Source organism: Oncorhynchus keta, chromosome 14 (genome assembly GCF_023373465.1).
Source record: "Oncorhynchus keta strain PuntledgeMale-10-30-2019 chromosome 14, Oket_V2, whole genome shotgun sequence".
In the NCBI taxonomy this organism is placed as follows: Eukaryota; Metazoa; Chordata; class Actinopteri; order Salmoniformes; family Salmonidae; genus Oncorhynchus; species Oncorhynchus keta.
Window position 1 is genome coordinate 35,281,497 of NC_068434.1, and position 22,369 is coordinate 35,303,865.

General features: G+C 46.1%; 1 protein-coding gene across 1 annotated transcript in view; it reads right to left on the bottom strand.

Annotated features, from left to right (window-relative positions):
* Positions 1–1,422: 1,422 nt before the first annotated feature.
* Positions 1,423–22,369, bottom strand: part of setbp1 (SET binding protein 1) — a 63,787-nt gene continuing 42,840 nt past the window's right edge. The window contains 5 exon segments of the mRNA XM_052461610.1: positions 1,423–6,930; positions 14,240–15,293; positions 17,180–17,384; positions 17,596–19,625; positions 19,628–20,011. Of these exon segments, the coding sequence (XP_052317570.1) occupies positions 6,458–6,930; positions 14,240–15,293; positions 17,180–17,384; positions 17,596–19,625; positions 19,628–20,011 (4,146 nt within the window). The 3' untranslated portion in view covers positions 1,423–6,457.

Genomic DNA, 22,369 nt, shown 5'->3' on the forward strand with positions numbered 1-22,369 from the left:
AACCCCATGTCTCCATGTGGAAGGTTACCTCAAGGAAAGGCCGAAGAACAAAAACCCCATGTCTCCATGTGGAAGGTTACCTCAAGGAAAGGCTGAAGAACAAAAACCCCATGTCTCCATGTGGAAGGTTACCTCAAGGAAAGGCCGAAGAACAAAAACCCCATGTCTCCATGTGGAAGGTTACCTCAAGGAAAGGCCGAAGAACAAAAACCCCATGTCTCCATGTGGAAGGTCCATACCTCAAGGAAAGGCCGAAAAAAACCCCATGTCTCCATGTGGAAGGTTACCTCAAGGAAAGGCCGAAGAACAAAAACCCCATGTCTCCATGTGGAAGGTTACCTCAAGGAAAGGCCGAAGAACAAAAACCCCATGTCTCCATGTGGAAGGTTACCTCAAGGAAAGGCCGAAGAACAAAACCCCATGTCTCCATGTGGAAGGTTACCTCAAGGAAAGGCCGAAGAACAAAACCCCATGTCTCCATGTGGAAGGTTACCTCAAGGAAAGGCCGAAGAACAAAACCCCATGTCTCCATGTGGAAGGTTACCTCAAGGAAAGGCCGAAGAACAAAACCCCATGTCTCCATGTGGAAGGTTACCTCAAGGAAAGGCCGAAAAACAAAAACCCCATGTCTCCATGTGGAAGGTTACCTCAAGGAAAGGCCGAAGAACAAAACCCCATGTCTCCATGTGGAAGGTTACCTCAAGGAAAGGCCGAAGAACAAAAACCCCATGTCTCCATGTGGAAGGTTACCTCAAGGAAAGGCCGAAGAACAAAACCCCATGTCTCCATGTGGAAGGTTACCTCAAGGAAAGGCCGAAGAACAAAAACCCCATGTCTCCATGTGGAAGGTTACCTCAAGGAAAGGCCGAAGAACAAAAACCCCATGTCTCCATGTGGAAGGTTACCTCAAGGAAAGGCCGAAGAACAAAAACCCCATGTCTCCATGTGGAAGGTTACCTCAAAAGGCCGAAGAACAAAACCCCATGTCTCCATGTGGAAGGTTACCTCAAGGAAAGGCCGAAGAACAAAACCCCATGTCTCCATGTCCTCCATGTGTGAAGGTTACCTCAAGGAAAGGCTGAAGAACAAAACCCCATGTCTCCATGTGGAAGGTTACCTCAAGGAAAGGCCGAAGAACAAAAACCCCATGTCTCCATGTGGAAGGTTACCTCAAGGAAAGGCCGAAGAACAAAAACCCCATGTCTCCATGTGGAAGGTTACCTCAAGGAAAGGCCGAAGAACAAAAACCCCATGTCTCCATGTGGAAGGTTACCTCAAGGAAAGGCCGAAGAACAAAAACCCCATGTCTCCATGTGGAAGGTTACCTCAAGGAAAGGCCGAAGAACAAAAACCCCTTGTCTCCATGTGGAAGGTTACCTCAAGGAAAGGCCGAAGAACAAAAAACACACCAATGACATCATCAGCTTTCAATAAACTCATTTATTATTTCACACAATGAATAACATGAACAAGTTCAATTTCATCTTAATAAGTGCCCAATGCGGCCAGCCAGGAAAACGGTAGCAAAAGAACGAGCTTTTCCTCAGAGAAAAGAGAAAAAAAAATGAAAATAAAGACGACAAGATCATGTTAAGTAAACATGACCAGAAGCATGCCAGCAGACATGGCTATACATATACAGTATATTGCATGTATATGTGCATATGACATATATCTGTATATGAGTGAAGGCAAATACAAAATATGTGTACATTTACACATACATACTAAGAAGGATATATGCATATGCATGAGCATCTAAGTATTTACTTATGTCTACATGTCAAATATTTGCCATTTTTAATATTCATACAATGTACAAAAATGCTTTATGAATTAAAAATCCATTACAAAAACAAACATATGAAACAATGTACAAGTCTCGCTCCAAATGCAACTGAAAGTCAACTTCTCCGCTCGTCTAAAACCGTAATGCATACAATCAAGTGGAGCATGCAGATAAAGGAAAACCCACTCTCGTAAAAAGGTTCAAATACACCATGTATTCAAACTCAAATATGCCAACACAGTTAAGAGCTTTGTGCTCTTGCAAAGTACATTTATTGGTTTCCTCATCGACGCTTCATCTGCGTTGAACAACATTAAAGCTTGGAAACATAACATATATGTTAATGACTACACATATTAGTAGAGACTGTGGCTGCTTCTCAAATGACTCCATACCAGCGCACTGCGTTTGAACAGGTTCTGTAGTAGTACACTGTGTAGGCTGTGATTTGAGGCGCATGCAGTGTGATTCAGCTCCAGTGGCTGTCCTGGACTGGTCAGACTGGTCTCAGTGTAGAGGCAGAGGTCTTCCCTAACCACTGATCCAGGACCAGATGTTCCTTCGTCCCCCTGATGATGAAGATTAGGATTTAGGGTTAGGTAAACTTCTACCTGGAGTCATACCAGTCATACAGTTGGACCAGAGTGAATACAGAACCCAGTACATAACAAAAGACCGCAAAACCCAACTTGACCATACGGGACTGTACTGGACCACGCGGTGGGTCTTGTGTAGTGTTAAAGCAGAGGATCGGGACAATACTAGTCAGCTGTAGAAGGCACCGGAACATCGGCTGGTAGAGAGAGAGAAACAGACAGATCCTAGTGGCTTTAACTCAAACATCAGAGACCGACCATGGAATATTGAGCTGCCAAGCCTATAGACCCCTTAAACCACATCTAGATTCATTAGACCAATCCTAGACTACATCTAGATTCATTAGACCAATCCTAGTATACATCTAGATTCATTAGACCAATCCTAGAATACATCTAGATTCATTAGACCAATCCTAGACTGCATCGAGATTCCTTAGACCAAACCTAGACTACATCTAGATTCCTTAGACCAATCCTAGACTACATCTAGATTCCGTAGACCAAACCTAGACTACATCTAGATTCCTTAGACTAATCCTAGACTACATCTAGATTCCTTAGACCAATCCTAGACTACATCTAGATTCATTAGACCAATCCTAGACTACATCTGGATTCATTAGACCAATCCTAGACTACATATAGATTCATTAGACCAATCCTAGACTGCATCTAGATTCCTTAGACCAAACCTAGACTGCATCTAGATTCCTTAGACCAAACCTAGACTACATCTAGATTCCTTAGACCAATCCTAGACTACATCTAGATTCCTTAGATCAATCCTAGACTACATCTAGATTCCTTAGACCAACCTAGACTACATCTAGATTCCTTAGACCAATCCTAGACTACATCTAGACCACACTTAGACCCTAGAAAGGTTTAGAGAGATCCAGGCCTCCTGTGAAAGGTGTAATTTGGTTATGAGATCCAGTTCAGGCTCAGTCTCTGCGCAGTGTGTGAGCTGACACACACACTGACAAGGACAGGTGTATTTTTGGTAATGCCCTCTGAGCAAGTCCCACACACACGCACACACTGCTGCACTAGGCACCCATTGGCTCAGGGGAGTATAGCTGCTAGCCAATAAGGGTTCTTGGTCTTAGCTGAAGTGCAATGAGAGACACTATCATAGGCTGGCACAGGCCCTGGGATCTCAACCTTGCGATGATTGTTTGACGAACATTCTAATTGATGGATGGATAGGGACTGACTTATGGGGTCTTGCTGGCTCTAATGTCAAATGTGGTCTAAGATAGGTCTGTGGTCTACGATAGGTTTAGGTTTAGGCTATACCAGCGTACGTAACTGAGCCCAGTTTGTATCCATGCAGGCAGAACACAACAGAACACAACAGAACAGACACGGTTTACAACAGATAAACACTTCACTACTGGAGCTTGACTTCTGATTAAGGCAGCACTGCAGGGAGCTGCAGTCACTAAAGTTGACATGAAATGATAGTCACTTTCTGCACAACGCTTTACAAATTATTACTGTTATTATTCACACTTCTGGTTAAATGACTTCATGTTTTATTGGGTAAATAAGACACTTATTTGTCTTTGTGGAAGGGTGGACTCCTCAGACAGCTCAGGCCAGACCTGATGCATAGCAAACAACTACGTAAGACAGCATGGTTCCCAATACAACTCCCCTGGCACAGCCTGTCCACCGCCTGGGGCCTGGTTCCATTTAAGTTCAGGGCCCCTTTCCCTGGCTCTTACCACCACCGTTGCTCAAAGCGCTCAGATATGAAAGGACTGGATGTGTGTAATAGTGTACGTGATGGATCCATTTTTCGTTCCCATAGTGCTTAACCGAGCCTTTTCACATCTGTTCACTCCAAAGAGCCAGGGTGAGCACAAGGGGCTTGCAACTGAAATGGAATCAGGCCTGTTGTACGTATGGCTGCAAAGGGACACAGGTAGTGCCCGCGTTGTGGTTGCTAAGACACACGTGTCGTAAATGCACAATCATAAGTACGTGGTTTCAATCGCAGTAACTTCTCCGCCATTTTGAATTCCCCCAAAATGAGATGTGATGGTTTAAGAAACAAACATAAGGCACGTGCAGAACTGCTGGAGCCGACAAGACCCTCACAGAGAGACCCTCACAGAGAGACCCTCACAGAGAGAGGAGAGGCTTCCCAAGTTTACATTACATTTACAGGTCCCCAATGAAATACTGACCCACTGGTATTTTCTGAAATATTGAAGACATGATAGCTAGCTGGTGTGTTTAACTGCAGATAACTGAGAATGCTGACAACCCCACACCTGACAAGTCTGTGAAACACACATATCTCTGAGACTTTGGTTTTCCTATTCCAATCTTTACATTTTGTGTTATGTTATTTTTCAACCACTACTCAGACAGAATCTTTAGAGTACCACACACTCACTACAAAACACTGATCATTAACCCTCCTCCAGCTTCACTGTCCAATCAAATCTCAGACTTGGGCTTAGGTTTGACACCATTGGCTGAGCGTCCTGCATATTCAAATTGATTAAATTAATGCACATGTTTCTGAATGGATATTCACCATTGAAGTCAAGGCCAAAACGTAAGGCTAGAACAAGCATGTAAGTGCTGACTTTTGATTAAATGTAAGCGTATGTTTATATAGTGCATTAAAACCAAGTTTCGTCAAACACGCCTGATATTCTCATGTGTGTGATGGCCTTCTCATAAACAAAATAAATGAATGAATACATGTGGTTCCTTCAGTCTGAAAACAAACAGGTCTTGAGTCCCATCCAGGTCTATTTTTGGTAATAAAACAACAATCCCGACGTTTATGGTCTATTGTACAACACTTCTATTTGATATAAGCCAGTACATGTAGATAGGCTGTTTTCCCCGTGGTAAAAAGCGGGTGAAAGTGGAGTATGCTCCTATGTACAGTTAGACCACAGCTTTAGAGGCCTACAGCCAGGGAAGCTCAGTCCAACATATTGCCTTTAAGGTATCCATGCCCAGGACAGGGCAGGGGGAGTAGAGAGGGTGTAGAAGGGCTAGTGGGTAGGGTGAGTTACTGGTCTTAGATCCTGTGGGTATGAGAGGTGAGGGATAGAAGGGTGAGTGGGGTAAGGTGGTCATTAACTAGCTTCATTAGAGAAGGCAAAAAAATGATCAGAGCTGCACAGTATCATATTATTCAATCACCACCCACAGTCTGCTGGTAGAGACGTGGCTAATGCCACAATCAGATAAAGAGTATTATAAAGTACCATAGTATCTCATACTGTATAGTACCATAGTATCATACAGCATCTTATCAAAGAGTGCCGTATACTATCAGATATTGTAGCATAAAGTACCATACAGTATCATATTATAGGACGGTACGCATCATTGTATTACATACATGTATGATAAGAGTCACTGTTCGTCCTCAGTGGCACTCTCATTCAGAGTGCAACACTCCTCCCCTCTTATCTCGTTCAGAGTTAAACACTACTCCTCTCCTAATGTTCCTTCATTGAGACCGACTGCAGTCACTCTCCTTATATCCAATCACAGAAGAAAAACAGACAAGCCATTAGGTCAAAGTGCACAGAGGTGGTCCCAGCATTGCTGTCTGTTTGGCTGCTATTGCTGTGTTCATCACCAAGTGGGTAGGTGGTAATTACCCAGTTGTAAAGGGGTAATTACCAGTTGGATGCATTCACATGCTTTGAACTCGTTGAGATACGCTGATTGGCTAATGGCCAACAAGCTTCGTTAACCATAAACTAAAAGTACCGCTATCATGCTTGTAAACAAATTATGGTGTTAAAAAACCATAGCTTTTTAAAAAGAATGTTTTGTTGTTGCATTTATTTGCTGAAAATGGTGTTATCGAGGTAATTTCCTTATTAGGTGCAACGATAGTTGCTTTTCCCACTAGTAATTACCAGTTGGAGAGGCGTTCCCGTGGATCTTTCCAGTCGTATGTGGTACATACTACCTTCCCACTTGGTTTTGAATGCAGCATTTGGCCAGTGTTGGCTCCTCTCACCAGGTCTCTGATAGGCCAGAGCTAATCTATCTATCTGCAACTGTGATGCTGTCTGATTGGCTAGTGGAAGGCCATATCCCCTCCCTCCTCTCTCCTGCACCTCCCCCTACGTTTCCTTCCTCTGGCCGGTGGGGGCGCCAGAGAGCGTGCTCGGTGCACCACCGTCTCAATGGCCACTGAGATAGAGTCGTGATTGGAAAACTCCAGAGGCTGGGGGATGGGACTTGGTCTTAAGCTCCGCCTACCCGGTAGGTCCACACACCTCTCCAACACCGGCATCCCGAAGCCCCTCCCTTCGTCCCTCCCATAACTGGTGGGTTCAGATTCATCAATAGGGTGTTTCCGGGGGCGACCAGGTCGCCTCTTGACGACGTTGTTGCCAGTCTTGGCCTGGCGCTGGAGACGCTTCACACGCAGGATCTTCTGCACGTGCTCAAAACTCCTCTGACTGTTGAGCACGTTGTTGAGAGAACACATCCTCCTGACCTCACCGTGGATCTGTTCCACCTCATGACGCTTATACCTCCTCTTACCTGAGAGAGAGAGAGAGAGAGAGAGAGAGAGAGAGAGAGAGAGAGAGAGAGAGAGAGAGAGAGAGAGAGAGAGAGAGAGAGAGAGAGAGAGAGAGAGAGAGAGAGAGAAAAAGTAAACAGAGAGAGGAGATAGAGAGAGAAAAGAGTTATGTGATCGCACTTTGGCAATGTAAGATATTGAATGAAGATGGCAAAGCTCATTGACTTAACAGATGGAGAAGAGGAAGGGGAAAGAGAGGGGGGCATTTTACAAGACCACCATTTAACAAGATATTTGATATGACAATGAAACTAAGGCAAAATCAGAGGGGTTCACAAGACGATGTCAGCAAGAAAGACTTGGCTGGAATGCAAAAATTGGATGAGACATATGCAAATTTTACTCATTGACAGAAACACTGTTTTTGTTTGAACTGCTTCCTGCTAATTTCCTCCATATTCAGGCCTACATTGCAGATGAGACAGAAGTAGAGATTCCATCCTGTGCTAAAGAGTGGAGAGGAGAGAGAGTGAAATGTTTCCCAGGCCAATAAAGCCCCTTTGAATTGAATTGAGAGAGTGTGGAGCTTCCATTCTGCTAGCAGGAAATCCACAGAAATGTCTCCTTCAACCATTAAATGTGTCTCTGCACAATAGTGTTTCTACGCATCTGGAGCACAGACTGGCAAACAGGCCAGACACACGCAACACACATTTTCGCAATACACACACACACACACACACACACACACACACACACACACACACACACACACACACACACACACACACACACACACACACACACACACACACACACACACACACACACACACACACACACACACACACACACACACACACACACACACACACACACACAGCATAAGAAGAGTGGCTGAGCAGAGGGAACTGGAGCCATATTGTTTCCTTCAATGCTGGTAAACTGGGCACTCTGCCCTTCATACACACAGCTCTCTCTCTCTCTCTCTCCCTCCCTCCCTCCCCCCCCTCCCCCTCCCTCCCTTACAGCCCCCTCTTCTCTCTGGGCTACGTTCCCAGACTGGACCAGAGCCAAAATGGAGGAAAATCACAATCAGACATAACAGGCCCAAACCAGCAGCCTTTAAACATGCTTGCTCTCTCTCTATATCCTCCATGCTCTCTCTCTATATCCTCCATGACTCTCTCTCTCTCTACATCCTCCATGCTCTCTCTCTCTATATCCTCCATGACTCTCTCTCTCTCTACATCCTCCATGCTCTCTCTCTCTCTATATCCTCCATGACTCTCTCTCTCTCTACATCCTCCATGCTCTCTCTCTCTCTATATCCTCCATGCTCTCTCTCTATATCCTCCATGACTCTCTCTCTCTCTACATCCTCCATGCTCTCTCTCTCTCTCTCTCTATATCCTCCATGCTCTCTCTCTCTCTACATCCTCCATGCTCTCTCTCTCTACATCCTCCATTCTCTCTCTCTCTCTATATCCTCCATGCTCTCTTTCTCTCTCTATCCTCCCAACTCTCTCCATCTCTCTATATTCTCCCTGCTCTCTCTCTCTCTATCCTCCCAGCTCTCTCCCTCTCTCTATATTCTCCCTGCTCTCTCTCTACATCCTCCATGCTCTCTCTCTCTCTCTCTCTCTCTCTCTCTCTCTCTCTCTCTCTCTCTCTCTCTCTCTCTCTCTCTCTCTCTCCCTCTCTCTCTCTCTCTCTCTCTCTCTCTCTCTCTCTCTCTCTCTCTCTCTCTCTCTCTCTCTCTCTCTCTCTCTCTCTCTCTCTCTCTCTCTCTCTCTCTCTCTATCCTCCCTGCTCTCTCCCTCTCTCTATCCTCCCTGCTCTCTCTATCTTCCCTGCTCTCTCTCTATATATATATTCTCCCTGCTCTCTCCCTCTCTCTATATTCTCCCTGCTCTCTCCCTCTCTCTATATTCTCCCTGCTCTCTCCCTCTCTCTATATCTTCCCTGCTCTCTCCCTCTTTTTATCCTCCCTGCTCTCTCTCTCTCTTTTTATCCTCCCTGCTCTCTCTCTCTCTATCCTCCCTGCGCTCTCTCTCTATCCTCCCTGCTCTCTCTCTCCCTCTCTCTATCCTCCCTGCTCTCTCCCTATCTCTATCCTCCCTGCTCTCTCTCTCCATCATCCCTGCTCTCTCCCTCTCTCTATCCTCCCTGCTCTCTCCCTCTCTCTATCCTCCCTGCTCTCTTTCTCTATCCTCCCTGCTCTCTTTCTCTATCCTCCCTGCTCTCTCTCTCTCTATCATCCCTGCTCTCTCCCTCTCTCTATCCGCCCTGCTTTCGCCCCCTTCTCCCTCTCTCGCTCTCTTTTTCACTGTGGTTCTTCAGTATCTCTGGGTGACAGTGTAACAGTACTAACACAGTACTAACTACCGATTCAGAAATGTGATATACTATTCACATTTCTATTGGTCTAATCTAAGATGACATGAAAGACAACAGGAAGTATGACACACAAATTCATTCATAATCTGCCCATCATCGGTACTCACAGCTATCAAATGGCTTGCTGATGATTTCAAAAGACATAAACCGTTTACTCTTGACTCTGAAATTGTAAACTTGCCCAAAGGAATTGAGATCTTTATCATATTATGATCATGATTGAGTGTTTATAGATATGAAAGATGTGATGGGAATAAAACATTTAGTGTTCTGTATAATAAAGCCTCCTGTCCATAGTGTTCTGTATAAAGCCTCCTGTCCATAGTGTTCTGTATAATAAAGCCTCCTGTCCATAGTGGTCTGTATAATAAAGCCTCCTGTCCATAGTGTTCTGTATAATAAAGCCTCCTGTTCATAGTGTTCTGTATAATAAAGCCTCCTGTCCATAGTGTTCTGTATAATAAAGCCTCCTGTCCATAGTGTTCTGTATAACAAAGCCTCCTGTCCATAGTGTTCTGTATAACAAAGCCTCCTGTCCATAGTGTTCTGTATAATAAAGCCTCCTGTTCATAGTGTTCTGTATAATAAAGCCTCCTGTCCATAGTGTTCTGTATAATAAAGCCTCCTGTCCATAGTGTTCTGTATAATAAAGCCTCCTGTCCATAGTGTTCTGTATAAAGCCTCCTGTCCATAGTGTTCTGTATAATAAAGCCTCCTGTCCATAGTGGTCTGTATAATAAAGCCTCCTGTCCATAGTGTTCTGTATAACAAAGCCTCATGTCCATAGTGTTCTGTATAATAAAGCCTCCTGTCCATAGTGTTCTGAATAAAGCCTCCTGTCCATAGTGGTCTGTATAATAAAGCCTCCTGTCCATAGTGGTCTGTATAATAAAGCCTCCTGTCCATAGTGGTCTGTATAATAAAGCCTCCTGTCCATAGTGTTCTGTATAATAAAGCCTCCTGTCCATAGTGTTCTGTATAATAAAGCCTCCTGTCCATAGTGTTCTGTATAAAGCCTCCTGTCCATAGTGTTCTGTATAACAAAGCCTCCTGTCCATAATGGTCTGTATAATAAAGCCTCCTGTCCATAGTGTTCTGTATAACAAAGCCTCATGTCCATAGTGTTCTGTATAATAAAGCCTCCTGTCCATAGTGTTCTGTATAATAAAGCCTCCTGTCCATAGTGTTCTGTATAATAAAGCCTCCTGTCCATAGTGTTCTGTATAATAAAGCCTCCTGTTCATAGTGTTCTGTATAATAAAGCCTCCTGTCCATAGTGTTCTGTATAATAAAGCCTCCTGTCCATAGTGTTCTGTATAAAGCCTCCTGTCCATAGTGTTCTGTATAACAAAGCCTCCTGTCCATAGTGTTCTGTATAAAGCCTCCTGTCCATAGTGTTCTGTATAACAAAGCCTCCTGTCCATAGCCTCTCTTCTACTGAGACAAAGAGTCATTAGTCTAATACACTAAGCACTGAGTAGCAGCAATTTATTAGGTGCGGACACACACACACACGTACACACACGCATTAAGTAGCAGAAATTTACGAGCTGCATATATGCATCATAAAAAATGATGACCTTCAGCAGTTCTTCAGTGTCTATAGCTCTGTGACTGATCTGAAGGCAGTTCTTCAGTGTCTATTGCTCTGTGACTGATCTGAAGGCAGTTCTTCAGTGTCTATAGCTCTGTGACTGATGTGAAGGCAGTTCTTCAGTGTCTATTGCTCTGTGACTGATCTGAAGGCAGTTCTTCAGTGTCTATAGCTCTGTGACTGATCTGAAGGCAGTTCTTCAGTGTCTATAGCTCTGTGACTGATCTGAAGGCAGTTCTTCAGTGTCTATTGCTCTGTGACTGATCTGAAGGCAGTTCTTCAGTGTCTATAGCTCTGTGACTGATCTGAAGGCAGTTCTTCAGTGTCTATAGCTCTGTGACTGATCTGAAGGCAGTTCTTCAGTGTCTATAGCTCTGTGACTGATGTGAAGGCAGTTCTTCAGTGTCTATAGCTCTGTGACTGATGTGAAGGCAGTTCTTCAGTGTCTATAGCTCTGTGACTGATCTGAAGGCAGTTCTTCAGTGTCTATTGCTCTGTGACTGATCTGAAGGCAGTTCTTCAGTGTCTATTGCTCTGTGACTGATCTGAAGGCAGTTCTTCAGTGTCTATTGCTCTGTGACTGATCTGAAGGCAGTTCTTCAGTGTCTATAGCTCTGTGACTGATCTGAAGGCAGTTCTTCAGTGTCTATTGCTCTGTGACTGATCTGAAGGCAGTTCTTCAGTGTCTATAGCTCTGTGACTGATCTGAAGGCAGTTCTTCAGTGTCTATAGCTCTGTGACTGATCTGAAGGCAGTTCTTCAGTGTCTATTGCTCTGTGACTGATCTGAAGGCAGTTCTTCAGTGTCTATAGCTCTGTGACTGATGTGAAGGCAGTACTGTTTTGCGTCCTCCACCCTATTCAATAAGATTTGGGTATGGTAAGATCTGTGTTTAAGGTACACTGCTCTCCAGAGCTTTCAGCCAACTGCAGGAGGAAGGATTCTATTGTGTGTGTGTTTGTACGCAAAGAGAAAATCACTCTCATTAACTCTGCAAAAAGGATGACCTGCTTTTATACAAATGATTATGAGAGATTGCTGTCAGCTGCAGTGGAACCTGCTGATTAGTGGGAGCACACCACACACACACACACACACACACACACACACACACACACACACACACACACACACACACACACACACACACACACACACACACACACACACACACACACACACACACACACACACACACACACACACACAGTTCAAATCAGGCTCAGATAAACACCCAATCACAGGGAGGAAATGATTTAGAAACACATTCAATCACACAAGAGTGGAGGATAATATGAATTTTAGATCAGTTTGTGTGTGTGTGTGTGTTTTAATTGGGCTGGGGCTGGTCTGTGGAGCGTAGCAGTAAGTCATGCTGGTAGAGTGAGGAGAGACGGGGGAGTGAGAGGGAGGGGAGACAGGAGAGAGAGGGAGTGAAGAGAGAGGGAGACAGGGGAGAGGGGGGAGAGTTTATTGAGAGAGAGGGAGGGAGTAGAGGCCGGAAAGATAGGGGACAGGGAGAAGAGAGAGGGATGTGAGGGAAGAGAGAGAAAGAAGTGGTATAACCTGTCTGGGGCAGAACGAGAGATGGAGGAAGGAGAGAGAAAAAGGGGGGTTAGAGAGAGGGGGTAGTGTGTCTGTGAGTCACCCCCCGCGGGTCCCCCGGGGAGGGGGATGTAATCTAAGTGAGCCCCTGGCTTCTCTCCCCCTCCACTGGACTAGGCCCCACTCATTAAAGCCCTGGCTGGTGGCCAGCTCTGTTAACACAGCCACTGCCTTTTACTGCCTGTTTGGAGAATATAAATCACAACCTGAGAATCATATATCTCTGGGACCAACCATTGGCAGGCTGGGAGGAATGGATGGAGGGAGGGAGAGATTGGTGAATTATAGTCCTTTCCAGCCATGCGTTTCGTTCTCTCTCTCTCTCTCTCTCTCTGGCCAGATGTGCTCGCTGCACTCAGAATACAGAATGTACCAAAAACACATTTGTTCAGTATTTAGTGTTTTAGGAGCTGACTACCTCTTTGTCTGCTATAGGCTTACACATGTTCATCTGTCTGCTCTGAAAACCGGGCAGACATCTTATATGCTATCCATATCATATATATACAGCTTAGGTTTTTTTAAACGATGAAGAAGGAATTACTGATGTTGTTTTCACTATTAGAGACTGGAAGTAATGCAGCGCATCGGTACAAAACAAATCAGATATCTGGAGAGAGGGGGCTGTGATAACACGGTAATACGCCTGTTATAGAGTAGTAATAAGTTGTTATACCTGTCAGAGGGGGGCTGTGTTATAACACTGTAATAAGCCTGTTATAGAGGAGTAATAAGTTGTTACCTGTCAGAGTGGGGCTGTGTTATAACACTGTAATACGCCTGTTATAGCGTAGTAATAAGTTGTTACCTGTCAGAGTGGGGCTGTGTTATAACACGGTAATACGCCTGTTATAGAGTAGTAATAAGTTGTTACCTGTCAGAGTGGGGCTGTGTTATAACACTGTAATAAGCCTGTTATAGAGTAGTAATACGTTGTTACCTGTCAGAGTGGTGCTGTGTTATAACACTGTAATAAGCCTGTTATAGAGTAGTAATAAGTTGTTACCTGTCAGAGGGGGCTGTGTTATAACACTGTAATAAGCCTGTTATAGAGTAGTAATACGTTGTTACCTGTCAGAGTGGTGCTGTGTTATAACACTGTAATAAGCCTGTTATAGAGTAGTAATACGTTGTTACCTGTCAGAGTGGTGCTGTGTTATAACACTGTAATAAGCCTGTTATAGAGTAGTAATAAGTTGTTACCTGTCAGAGGGGGCTGTGTTATAACACTGTAATAAGCCTGTTATAGAGTAGTAATACGTTGTTACCTGTCAGAGTGGTGCTGTGTTATAACACTGTAATAAGCCTGTTATAGAGTAGTAATACGTTGTTACCTGTCAGAGTGGTGCTGTGTTATAACACTGTAATAAGCCTGTTATAGAGTAGTAATAAGTTGTTACCTGTCAGAGGGGGGCTGTGTTATAACACGGTAATACGCCTGTTATAGAGTAGTAATACGTTGTTACCTGTCAGAGTGGTGCTGTGTTATAACACTGTAATACGCCTGTTATAGCGTAGTAATAAGTTGTTACCTGTCAGAGGGGGGCTGTGTTATAACACTGTAATAAGCCTGTTATAGAGTAGTAATAAGTTGTTACCTGTCAGAGTGGGGCTGTGTTATAACACGGTAATAAGCCTGTTATAGAGTAGTAATAAGTTGTTACCTGTCAGAGTGGGGCTGTGTTATAACACGGTAATAAGCCTGTTATAGAGTAGTAATAAGTTGTTACCTGTCAGAGTGGGGCTGGCATTGTGGAACGGCTCTTCTGTTTCTTGGCTCTTCTCTTTCCTGGCATTGTGGAATGACATCACCCCTTCCTCTCCGAACACTGCTAAGCCCCTTCTTCTGCCACGCCCACTGCCCTCCTCCCGCAATCTAAAAAGGTCAGAGGTCAGCTCTGGCCACTGTGATTGGCTCCTGTAGCTGCTCAGGAAGCTGCTCATTGGCTGTCCGGGCATGCGTGGGCGGAACTGGACATGGTCCATGGAGAGAGAAGAGAGAGGGTCTGACTCAAACATCGCTCCTCGGGACCCCCCTCTAGAGCCTCGCCCACCCCCCCTTTGCTGCTCCTGATGCTTCGGATTGTTCATCTCCCGCCTGTCAGTCAACAGGTTGAGCAGCCCATTGGTCTTGGCACCGCTGAAGAGCCCGCCCAGTTCCTGTCTGTCATGAGGTGAGAGGAGAGGGGTCTCTTCCTTGTGCTTGTGTTTGTGCTTGTGTTTCCTCTTGTGGAGCCTCACCCCTCCACCATCACCACCCAGGGATCCCAGTCCTTCTCCCCGACCAGAGGAAGCCTGCAGTGGGCCGCTAGACGTCCGTATCTTTGCCCCAGCCTGGAGCTTGGAGTGGCCTCCAGAGTGGAACTTAGGAGGGGGGACAGCAGGCCTCATGAAGTGGGAGGGTGGTGAAGGGCTATGGGAATGGTGGGGCAGGTAGAGGGGGGGTGCTGGGGGGTAGTAGCCCAGGCTCAGAGGCGGGGCGTAAGGCATGGCATACGGTGCATAGTAGTTCCCCCCTGCCAGCGGATATCCAAACCCCTGGACAAAAGGCAGCTTGGACGTGATTGGCTCACTGGCTTTGGCGGGCCGGCCGCGCCTCCTCTTGGCCTTGAGCTCGGCCGTCCTGCGCAAGTAAGGGGCGGGGTCACATGGGTAGGGGTCATAGGTCAGGGGGTAGTAGTGGTGGTGGAAGTTGAGGCGGAAGATGGAGGGGTAGGGGTGCTGGGGGTAGCAGGAGGCGTAGCGTCGGTGAGACACATGTAGCTGCTGCAGCTTCACCACAACCTGGCAGAGGAGAGGAGGAGGAGAAGGCCACATCAGAACTGGATCATTTAACAGTATGGGATAATAGACTTAGGCAGTAATATTGTATACCGTGGTATTTGGAAATAGCCATGCGATGGTTTTTCCAATTGCGTCAATACTGTTGAAACAGTTTTTCAATATTTTTGAATATTTGTAGCTATTTTTTTATGTGAATACCTGCGGTCAACTTGCGCAATACGTTAGGAGATAAATCAGATTGTCTTCTTCATTTCACTTGTCACATTTGACATTTTGAAGCTTAGCGTAGTTCCCCAGAACAGTTGAGCCAGTCATGTGTTTGTTTGTAAATAGCACAACGGGAGAAAGTGGAAGCTGTGTATTGACAGGAGTTGCATTTTATATTCAAAGTCAACCGTGTTTTTTTTTTGCTTCAATAGAGCGATCAGGGACGTGCAACTGTAGTTTTCCTTCACAGAAAATACATTAGTGCAACACATTGGGCAGAAAATATCTTCATTTTCATCAGATGACAACAGAAGTGCAACGCTATTTGGCTGGCAGCCACACAAGTAAATGAGCTTACAATGAAAAAGTTATCATATTTATAATGTTTATCATAGAACGAATGTAGCCAGCTACATTTCATAATGTTTTGCTTAAAGTTAATCTTGCATTTTACCAGAGCAAGTAACTTGGCTACAACGAGAAACGTACTGGAGAAAAGTAGCTACGCCTCGGTCACAGAGTTCTCTGCTGATAGAACGCCCGTTTGGGAATTCTTATCCGAGTGGAGAAGTGCAACAGAAGCATAACATTTGTCTACTTCCGAGCAGAAATTATAAGAAGCATTTGAGAAATTTCTTACGCGTTTTATCTTTTTTTCGACATGAAAATTGCGGAAATGTTGCGTGAAGGCGACCCCTTAGTTTAACTTGCTACTTAGTTATCTAAGGAGGTGTCTGAATGAATAAAGAGACCGGGCACCAGATACTGTGAGCTTTCTGCCTTGTTTGAAACATCTTTACAGCTGTCTGCCATCTTGATTTCCTCGTGTCGATATGAAAACACAGATACCGCTCAACCATACAGGATAATATAACACAGTCATATTAAATCAGTACTGGATAATACATCAAGTCTACCAAACATTGAGTTGCACGCCACGCCCCCCCCTTTGCCCTCATAACATCCTCAATTATTTGGTGCATGGAATCTACAAGGTGTTGAAAGCGTTCCACAGGGATTCTGGCCTATGTTGACTCCAATGCTTCCCACAGTTGTGTCAAGTTGGCTGGATGTCCATTGGGTGGTGGACCATTCTTGATACGCACAGGAAACATTTGAGCGTGAAAAACCCAGCAGATTTGCAGTTCTTGACACAAACCGGTGCACCTGGCATCCACTACCATACCCAGTTTAAAGACGCTTAAATCTTTTGTTTTATCCATTCACCCTCTGAATCGTACATATACGCATTCCATGTCTCAATTGTCTCAAGGCTTAAACTCCTTCTTTAACCTGTCTCCTCCCCTTCATCTACACTGATTGAAGTGAAATGAACAAGTGACATCATCAAGGGATCATGGTTTTAATCTGGATTCAACTGGTCAGTCTATGTCATGGAAAGAGTTCCTAATGTTTTGTTATAATACAGTCCTGATGAAGCTTGTGGGCCTATTTAGAAATATATGAAGATGTGCTCATTTTAATGGCTGGAATGGAAAGATATCAACCACTTGGGGTTTCCACGTGTTTGATTCCGTTCAATCTGTTCTATTCCAGACATCACAATGAACCCTGCCTCTAAAACCTCAGTGACATAATACACAATAAGTCTAGTGGTAACTTCATTCTACTCATACACTACGTTTGAGGAGATTTTAATAGGAGGTTTGATTTGATACCTCTTCTAGCTCAGACAGGAAGTGCAGGTGGTCGCGGCTCTGCAGGCACTTCCTCTTCCTGCGGTGTTTCTGCTTCTTCTCTTGCTGGGACAGGAAGTTGTCCACCACTGCCGCCTGCCGCACGCAGCGACCCCTACTGCCGCGACTGGAGGCCTCCAGAGCTGCAGCCTCCGCAGCCTCAAACCCAGACAGGTCAAATGAGTATCTGCAACACACAACACCATCCTGTCAACTGGATGTACAATGATGCTACTGTGGGTTCAACCAAACCCCTGGGCAACATCAACTGCCTACCTAACACACTCACTTACTACTAACTAATGAACATACTAATGCATTCACTTACCGCTAACTAACAAACACACTCACGCGCGCACTCAACTCACTCACGGACTCACTCCTAGAGAGATAGATACCTGCGTCGTGCATTGGTTCCCTTCTCTGTTTGGTCAGAGGTGCTGTTGTTGTCTGTCCCTATGCCGCTGTCGCTGGGAATAGTCTCCTCGCTGTGTGATTCACTGATGGGTGACAGCGTCACCTCCTTGATGGACGCCGCCCCCTCAGATAGGTGGGACGGGGAGTTGGCCAGGAGGCGCGGGGGAGAGAGCTTCCAGCCGGCCCCCAGTAGCCCCCTGCCTGGGGGTTTAGAGGGCAGGGCACTGATGGGCTGCAGGCTGGGCATGGTGGAGTCAGAGTAGGGGCCACGAGGGCCAGGGAGGCACAGAGAGGACAGGGTGTGACTGGGTCTGAGGAGGAGGGTAGTGGAGCTGGGAGGGAGGGTGGAAGGCACTAGGAGGCTGTTGTACAGGCTGGACATGGGGACAGGCAAAGGAGGCTTGGCCCCGCCTCTGTGGGGAAGGTTTTGGGTGTCGGAGCGTGGCTTCCTCCCTCTCTTTTTCCCGATATAGATGGTTCCTCTCTTACTGACGTTGATTTGCTTCCCCAGATGCGCCTCAATGGTAGAGACCATGGCCGTCATGGTGGAAGAGACAGGAGCTGAGGCTGACTTCAGTGCCAGGCTGCCATGTTGGCCGGAGCCTGATAGGATCTCATTCAGGATACTCTGCACCTTCCCCAGCTTCAGCTTCTTCACCGACCTGACATGGCCACCCTCACTGCGCTGCAGTTTCAACCCATTAGCATTGGGGTTAATGGAACCCGATGTGATTTGGGCTAGCGTGGTTAGCGTGTGAGTCTTCCTCCTGCGGCTGAGCCCCGCGGGGTTCTCCCGGGCCAGAGGGCTCAGGGGGGAGGTGGAAGTGCCTTCATGGATGGTTTCCACAGTGAGCAGGGGTTGTTTTTTGGGACGACCTCGTTTGCGCTTGGCGGGGGTGTGGACAGTCAGACTATCTGTGTTTGTGTACAGGGGGCTGGAGGGGGTGATGGGGAAGGCAGAGGGGGGCTCAGACATGGCTGACAGGGGGCTGCGGCCACTCTCCCTCTGGATCAGGCCAGGGGGGCTTCGGGACTTGAGGTAGGACCACCGGTCCTTGGTCTTGGGGGGTCTGGGGTAAGGGCTGAGTTTTGGGCTGGTGTTGGGGTTAGGGTTAAGGCCGGGGCTTAGGTTGGGCAGTGTAGGGTTAGAGTTGAGACTGGATCTTGGACTATGGATATGGTTAAGGTTAGGGCTTGGCAATCTGGGGCTAGGGTTAGGGTCAGGGTGTTTGTGGGGGTCTGTGGATGATCTAGGACGGCCAACTGGGTTTTTCCTCACCCAGCTCTGGATCATGGCTGATTCCATGTCGGCCCCACTCATTCCCCTCTCTCCTCTCTCCGCCTTCTCTCCTTTGTCTCCTCTCGTTCCTTTCTCTCCCTTCTCTCCTTTCTCTGCTCTGTCTGCTCTCTCCCCATTCTCTCCTCTGTCTCCGTCTGCCTCTGGCTGGCTACCCTCCTCACCCCGACCTGACCTAGACTCACTCTTGTATGATTCCATCTTGTGGCCTTTCATTTTGTGGGACACTTTGGGCTCCGGAGGCCCTGATTCCTTCCTCTCTGTGATGTCAGTGCCCTGCAGCTGCTCCGATTGGTCCTCCTGGGTGAGTGACTCCTGGAGAGACCGCCTCCTCCTCCTCTTCCTCCCTTTTCCCTCCTCCATCAGCACAGGAGCACCAAGCGTTGGCATTTCCCTCTCCTCCTCCTCTCCTGTCCTTCCTATGCTCTCCCTCTCCTTCTCTTCTCTCTCCAGCTCAGGGGTCTCCTCCCTCCTGAACTTCTGCCTTTCATCTGGAACTATTGGACTCTCTGCATCTTTCTCTGCCCTCCTTCCCCATGGCAGCTCTGCATTGTGGGTATTACCCTGAGTCCTCTGGGGGTCCTTCCTGCCGTACTTCCTCTTGATGTTTCCAAACAGCTGCTCACTGACCTCCTGTAAGCCCCGCCCTCTGGAGAGAGAGGTCAGGTTTAGAATGCTAGCGTCCGTTACTACGGGCAACACAGGATCTGGGCTCAGGTGGCGATGGGGGATGGGCTGTAAGAGCGAGGGGAGGGGCTTCCTGGTACTCTCTTCATTGGAGGTTTGAGGAAGGAAGGGGCCAGGTCAGAGAGAGGGCTCCTATTGGCTCCCGCTGGTTCTCTGCTAGGCTCCGCATGCACTGGATTGGCTGGAGGTGCGGAGGGAGGCGTGGCCCAGGATGGACTGTGTGTATGTTGGTGTGTGAACTTTGGTGGCTGTGTGTGTTGCTGTTGGGGTTGGTATGTGAGTGTGTGGGGGGGCAGTGGTGTGGTGTGTAGGATAGAGGGCTTGGGCTGGTGTTTTGGGGGGGTGACATCTCCCAGTAGTTGCAGTAGCCCCCCCTCTCTAGGTTCTGCTGCTTTGAAGGGTCTCTCATATGTCTGAAGAGAGAAACATGAAGAAGACAGAGATCAGGACTCAAACTATTGGAACACACAGTACAGCTGGTCTTTATGGAGCAACATGAACATTCAGTAGGGGACAACAGCTTTGCTAACATCGGTTCGCCTGGAACCACTGATGAAATCGGATGATGCTAATACGCTAACTCCAGGCTGTAGCCAAAAGTAAATAATGGATTATTGTAGATTCTGTCACCATAGGCCTTCAGACACAACTGAAGGTAAGAGTAATTTGACCCAAATATATATTTTGGATGAACTATCCCTTTAAGCATTCAAAACAACATTGAACAAAAGCTGTTTACAGAGCAATTCAATTCCTGTGGTAAATATATTCAATGCTGAGAGAGAGAGAGAGAGAGAGAGAGAGAGAGAGAGACATAGAGAGAGAGAGAGAGAGAGAGAGAGAGAGAGAGAGAGAGAGAGAGAGAGAGAGAGAGAGAGAGAGAGAGAGAGAGAGATCATGATCTTCAATCAGTCAGCGAAGGATGTCTGGGTAACTGGATCCCTAACTTAGTTTAAACATGAATACAGTACACAAAGTAGTCTAAACACTGTGGTGTGTACCACTAGACACACAGTAACAGAATCTAAAGGGGCTGACATGTGAAGCAGCGAATGTGTGTGTGTGTGGTTTTGTCTGTAATTAGCAGGCTCAGCCTATGATGCAAAGACATGCCTGAAATGCTGAGCATGGAATAGCCATCATTTCTCAGAACAAGAATAGACTGACGAGTTCCAGAAGAAAGTTATTTGTTTCTGGCCATTTTGAGCCTGTAATTGAACCCACAAATGCTGATGCTCCAGATACTCAACTAGTCTAAAGGTGGACAGTTATTGCTTTTTTATTGTTTAATTGCTTCTTTAATCAGAACAAGTTTTCAGCTGTGCTAACATAATTGCAAAAGGGTTTTCTAATGATCAATTAGCCTTTTAAAATGATAAACGTATATTATCTAACACAACATGCCATTGGAACACAGGAGTGATGGTTGCTGATAATGGGCCTATGTAGATATTCCATGAACAATCAGCCGTTTCCAGCTACAATAGTCATTTACAACATTGACAATGTCTACACTGTATTTCTGATCAATTTGATGTTGTTTAATTGGACAAAAAATGTGCTTTTCTTTCAAAAACAAGGACATTTCTAAGCGACCCCAAACTTTTGAACGGTAGTGTATAGCGACTATTTTTCATCAATGCATAAAAAGCATTATTTAGCAATGGTATTGTTTTCTCTCCCAGTCATTTGACCGGCAACATTTTTTGAATCGGCCAAAAGCTGTCAATTACCGGATAACGGAAACCATCATGCACACACACACAGCAGTGCCAGAGAAACCAGAGCCTATGACAGCCATTTTACAGGATTCATCTCTGCTCAGTGGTTGCAGGGAACAAAGCAAAACAGCCAAACACAGAGTCACATCTCCTCTACCAATGCGCTTCTCTCTCTCGCTCTCTCTCTCACCATCCAATCAGTAGTCAGTGAGTGAGACTCATTCTGCTTCTCTCCTCAGCAGGTTGTTTATCTGCAGAGCACAGGCTGCACACACACACACACACACACACACACACACACACACACACACACACACACACACACACACACACACACACACACACACACACACAGTTACATGCATAGGGACACACAGTTACATGCATAGGGACACACAGGGCTGTTTATCTGCAGAGTACAGGCAGTCACTCACAGGATGCTCTGAGATGAGTCTGGAGAGGGAACTGTGCGTGTGTGTGTGTGTGTGTGTGTGTGTGTGTGTGTGTGTGTGTGTGTGTGTGTGTGTGTGTGTGTGTGTGTGTGTGTGTGTGTGTGTGTGTGTGTGTGTGTGTGTGTGTGTGTGTGTGTGTGTGTGTGTGTGTGTGTGTGTGTGTGTGTGTGTGCAAGGTGATAGCATGTCTGTATCAGGTGCCAGTCATTCTAACTCAAATGACCCGGATATCTGAGAATGGACAGGCAGGAGCTTAGAATACCTTCTTTACTGATATCCTCTCTAGAGCAGGGTCACACAGCTCATCCCCCCTCCTCCCCCCCTGTAACTATTCTCCAGGTCGCTGCTGTAAATGACAATGTGTTCTCAGTTAAGTTAACTGGTAAAATATGGGTAAAATAAAAATAAAATACAAATTATCACAGTCGCACACAGTCCCAAATATAACTAAAAAAACATGTGCTTTTAATCTAACTTCAAAGAGAATTCCCCACCCTCTCACTCCCTCCCTCACTGTCCCTCTCTCCATGAGCTGTGCACTAGTCTCTCTAACCACAAACTCACCACAGAGATAATAAAGGAAGGATGCATGGCCACT